Source organism: Pezoporus flaviventris, unplaced genomic scaffold (assembly GCF_033815535.1).
Source record: "Pezoporus flaviventris isolate CSIRO_AGI_PZ_B2104156 unplaced genomic scaffold, CSIRO_AGI_Pfla_v1 ptg000002l, whole genome shotgun sequence".
NCBI classification, from domain to species: Eukaryota; Metazoa; Chordata; class Aves; order Psittaciformes; family Psittacidae; genus Pezoporus; species Pezoporus flaviventris.
In genome coordinates this window covers 47,106,365-47,111,713 of record NW_026892550.1, presented here as the reverse complement: position 1 = coordinate 47,111,713, position 5,349 = coordinate 47,106,365, and the positions used below count along the sequence as shown (strand labels likewise).

The following is a 5,349-nucleotide window of genomic DNA, read 5'->3' as shown; positions in this document are numbered from 1 at the left end:
CTCAGTTTGTTGCAGACTCCTGCTCTGGAGGAAAGCAGGGTAATTAACAGAGAGGATAAAAAACCCCAAGACCTCCTTAGCCAACAAACTTCAAGCTTCTTAAAGCACTTTCTTTAGCCTCTCTGAAACACGTGCTGTGCCACTGAAAAAAACAACCAACCACCAAAAGCCCCAATCAAACAAAAAGCAGTGGCACAGCTGAGCTGGTACTCACACCAGTGCCGGTTCTCCATAAGCACACCAGCTGCAAAACGTTCAGCAGCTATCTCTTCCACTAAGAAGACAAATTGGTGGGGGGCAGTGGTGGAAACCAGGTTTAGAATGAATGAATGGTTTGTTGTTCTGGCACTGGGGTAAACGGGTAGGTGGAAACCCTGGGAAGGAGGAGGGTTGTAGATGCAAGTGGTTTATACAAACTCAAGGGGAGACAAGTGCTTGCAAGAGGACCCCACTGTGTGGTGTAAGCAGATAAGCCACAACAAAACTTGGGCAATCCTCTTGGCTGAAAATGGCCACTGTTGGGAAAGTATTTCCCTTCACACTTGCTTTTCCCTCTCACCATATTATTTCATTGAATCATATAAGTAACACCAACCAACCACTAACAGTTCAGAGACAAACAGGTAATAGCACAACTGAAAGCAAGGTCCAGTCTTCTGCTCATTCCAATGTGGCATCTTCACCTCCTTTCCAATTCCTTGCATGCTTTGTTCTGCCTCTCTCGAGGTTTCTCCTTCTTCAGCTCCCACTCTCTTCTTCAACAGACTTCAGACAGCTGCATTATTTCTTTTTTCTCCTATACATCTTTCCATGCGGACAAAGAACCAGAGAACAGTTGAGGCTGAAGGGACCTCTCAATGGCATCTGATCTGAACTCCCTACTAAAGCAGGGCCACCTACAGCCAGCTGTGCAAGACTGTGTCCAGGCAGCTTTTGAGTATCTCCAAGTATGGTGACTCTACAATCTCTTAAGACCCCTTAAGAGATTGTTTAAGGAGTAACCACTGCTCAGCCGGACTACATTAACCGATTATATGCACGTATCACATCGCAACACCACACAAACTACTGAGCTCTGCACAGAGCACACAGCAGCTGAGGCTTTAACAGAGAGCCGTGACAATAAGAACTTCCCCACACTTTGCCTTCCCCAGCTTCTAAAAAAAGCAGCAGTCTTAAATACTCCTGGGTTCAAAAGACTGAATTTCAGTCTCTTCCACTGTCCAAGGAAATGGACATCCTTCTCTCCTACCTCCTCAAATCGCATCCTTGCCAGGAGATTATAAACTTTGGCTGAAGGCACACCTCACCACCGATAGCACTGAAGCTCTTCATTTCACTGAGATGAATTAAAAATTCATTGAAATTTCCAGAGAAGAGCAAGAAATACGCTTTGTGTTTAAGGCACTTTGCTGTCAGAACACAGATCTGGTATCTACACCAAGGACTTACAAAAAACCCTGCAACCTGGATGGAAAGTCCATTCGGCAGGAATTCTGCTTTTATCATCAGCATCATTAAAACAACTGTGATTGGAGAATGATGAAACATTAGTAATTAATTACTGATGGATAAAGCCAAATCAGTTCAAATGGAACATTTCAGCTAGTTTGAAAGCTATTTGCTTTATAAATACAAATTATTCTCCCTCTCCCCTTCCCCCAGTAACCACAAAATGAAACATTTGGTTAACCTGTGTAATTTTATTTGAGCTAGCTGATACAAAGACAGAATGGTACATCAAACGACTCGTGTCTAGCTGGAACAGACTCGAGCATTGTCAAATAAGGCACATAAAAAAATCTATACGTGTAATCCAGTGCAACTGACAGTTTAAATATATGTATTTGGAGGTAGAAATAATTATAAAAATACTGACAGATTTTAAACAGTAGCAGATTTATTGAAATGATGACTACACAGGTCCCATTCTGAAAATCTGTAAAAGATGTTTTTTCAGCATCCAATGTTGGCACATTTGGCACAATGTTCTTAAGCATTAAAAAAATGCTACTGGGGTTAAAAATTTTCATCAACATGAAATAATTATAATAAGCTACCAAAAGTTATAAAAGTAAGTAAGAGTCAAGTTATTCAGAAATGTAGAGTCCATGGAGTAAAATATTGCCTTCTTCCTCAAATTTCACAGCATATTTAGAAACCTAATGAAGCTTTCAATAGCGTGGCTATATCTGCTGGAATGGCTCCTTCTTCTCCTAGGAAATAGGAACAAGGGTTAGCAGAGCTCAAAATGATTCACACACACAAAAGTCTAGATCCCCAAGCCTGTATGAAATCCTCTACTTATAAGAGTCTGTCATTGATTTGTGGGTCAAACTCAGAGGGATTGCCTGTCAAACTGCACAATCATCAGCACAAATGCATCTTTCTAGTTTATTTGACTTGGGGCAAAAAAAAAAGGCTTGTCAGCATCAAAAACTTTTTCTTCCCCTCTCCTTCTCAGAATAATAACATTGCAACAACCTTAATTCACTTAAGCGGGCATCACTACGTGAAATAGACTTACCTGAATCTGCTGCAGTCATATCTTGTTGTAACTTCAGTTTTTCCTCACTGATTTTGAGCATGTATTCTTCAACAGTCCCCCTACTGATTAGCTTTATGACTTTCACTTCCCTGAAAACCACAAAATAGGATGAATCAATTTTTACAGTTTCTTTGGATTAGTGTAAGAGGAAGGGGTGCTATGCCTTTGCTCAGCTCAGTTTAAAACAAGGAGGAAATGAACAAAAGGGCAATAGAAAAAGCTCCTGTTTTTTCTGTCTGGACCAATTGTGCTCTGCACTGCCAGAAAACTTGTTTTCTCCTGGACTCCAGCCACCATAAGTCTGGGCTGTCACCAAAATTTCTATTAACAGAAACAACTTCCCTCTCATGCTATACTACACAAATACTAGTTATTAAATGTGTTTTATTTCTCACATCAGCTTATTCTGACAGAGGACTCTAAAATAGTCCATGGTTTCACTCTTCAGAGCTTAGAAGTCTCCCAAAGAGAACAACGAGCAGTGCCAAACAGTTTCAAAGACCTCAGATCTGCCTTGAAATAGTTCTTACCACCACAAATTTGAGGATTATAGAGAATTTGTGAGTCAGGAGAACTGGAGAAAAAATAAGGAGAGAATGTAAATAAAGTTTATTCTGGCCACAACACATGCTGAGACACAATTACCTAGCTCCCGCACAATCCAGAGCCGTTTTACATAAATCTCTGCTTAAAAATGCCTTTTTAATCATTAAATATTGTTCTCTTAGCTTCCTTTGAGAACTTGCCTCCAAGAAAAGTCAAGCATTACAATTAAAAAGTCTTACCTTGTCTGTCCCACTCTATGGCATCGGTCCTCTGCTTGTTTGTCATTGTATGGGTTGCAGTCAATGTCATGAAGAATAACAACATTTGCCGAGGTCAGATTAATTCCCAATCCACCAGCTTTGGTTGACAGGAGGAATACAAATATGTCGTTATTGTTATTGAACTCATCTATTAGACGTATCCTGCAGAACACAAGAAAACATATATGAGGCCAGAGAAACCACTACACTGGCTCCAGAGTCGAGTAGTTAGGATGATGATCTTCTGAAAGGGAGGAGAGTAGCATTGCAAAGCAGCCCAAAAGTACAGATGTTATGCAGAAGGAAAAAGGGTACCAATAGTCCTCAGCAGTGACCAGAGAAACATACTCAGAATAACAGATCAATAGCAGAGAATGAAAAGAGGGTTGGAAAAATGACCACAGAACACAAAGAGCAAGCTGGAGGACAAGGGAAGGTTGAAATACATGAAGCAAATGGCGAGAGGGGAGGAATTTAGCTTCATGACTGTCTTCTGTACTAATTGCATATACAAGGGAAGTAACAGACATCAGATGTAAGTAGGAAGTAATACCACAGCAGTAACAAGGAGTAACAAGGGTTTTATGAAATGAAGAAAAGAGCATCTAAGAAACATTTAAAAAAAAAAAATCAGGAAGCAGCAGAAAAACAGCACACCTCAAAGAAAAGCACTGCACTACTTTTAGCTGCAAAGGACAGAGTAAATGGTTTGTCCTAGAGAAACAAACGGGTTTGTATGCCTATTGTAACAGGTATACACTATACTTCCAAGGGATAGCTACAAGTGAGCTTTTGTTATGGCATGCTGTACAGAAGCAAATCATACATGCCATGAACTGCTGAAGACTAAAGTTCTGAATTTTGGTGGCCGAGACTGTAACCCAACCATTTAAAACTCACCTTTCTGCCTCATCCTTACTAAGGCGATCTGAAATCAAGCACAATCCCTTGTTATATATAACCCCTTCTATAGTTAATGGCCAGTGACCACAAAATTTTACACATTGCAAAACCAAAGCAAAGGTTTTAAGTCACACACCCTTCTCTTCCCTCCCCTCCCCATTCACACATCTATTTTTTTCCCTTTCATCTTCAGCAAAAAAAGTCACATACCGGTCAGAAATCTGTGTTTTTCCATCCAATCTTAGGTATCTATGTTCCTTTTGCTTGAGGAAAACTTCTAAGATATCCAGTATCATAGTAAATTGGCTAAACAATACAACTCTGTCTCCCTGGAAATAACAAAGTGAAACAGAAGTTTTAAAACACATCAATTACAGATAACAAACTACACAAATACCTTATTAGTGCAAATATGTATGCATAGTTGATTTTGGTTTGAATCCCTATTTTCTGAACTAAAAGGCTATGCTGAAATGCAACAAGTCAGGACTAACTTTCAGTGAAGGTATCATATCCAGTACTGCTGCTGCATTAACCCATCTTTTATCAGCGCAATTTGTTTTCCAGATACTTTGCACTTAGGTGACTCAAGCAATCTAGAAATCACATGTCACATGCATAAATGACAGATCTACTCACTCTATAAACATCAAGAAAATATTTTCACTAAAAACTTAAATTTAAGCTATATTCCATACAGTATTGACTAGCAGCACCCTTTTGCATAAATTTTGAAATAATCATAATTATTTTGAAATAATCAAACAGATGCACAGCAAACCCTTGTGCAAATTCAGGATACTCTGAAGTACTATGGTACATGCTTATTTGTAACATAAGCCAGCCTGAATCTGTGAGTCAAAGCAGTGACCTCATCTTATCTTTACACTTGCTTAACACATGTATGATTATTTTAATGTAATACAGACTTACTCGAATGACAAAAGGTCAAAGTTAATGAGCTGTGAAAATAATGCTCTACCTATGTAGATTGAGAAGTAGTGTTAATTTGGGATGACTATTCTGAAACTTGGGAAAATGGGAAAGCTTATTTCAGCTGTCTCTAAAGGGATATGCATAGGCAGGACTGCA

At 39.3% G+C, this 5,349-nt stretch overlaps 1 protein-coding gene across 1 annotated transcript in view; it reads right to left on the bottom strand.

Moving 5' to 3' along the window:
• Positions 1-1,683: 1,683 nt before the first annotated feature.
• Positions 1,684-5,349, bottom strand: part of SMARCAD1 (SWI/SNF-related, matrix-associated actin-dependent regulator of chromatin, subfamily a, containing DEAD/H box 1) — a 37,378-nt gene continuing 33,712 nt past the window's right edge. The window contains exons 20-23 of the mRNA XM_061477490.1: positions 4,468-4,586; positions 3,334-3,516; positions 2,528-2,637; positions 1,684-2,216 (exon numbers count right to left, since the gene is read on the bottom strand). Coding sequence (XP_061333474.1) covers positions 2,155-2,216; positions 2,528-2,637; positions 3,334-3,516; positions 4,468-4,586 — 474 coding nt within the window. The 3' untranslated portion in view covers positions 1,684-2,154. The remainder of the gene's footprint in view (positions 2,217-2,527; positions 2,638-3,333; positions 3,517-4,467; positions 4,587-5,349) is intronic.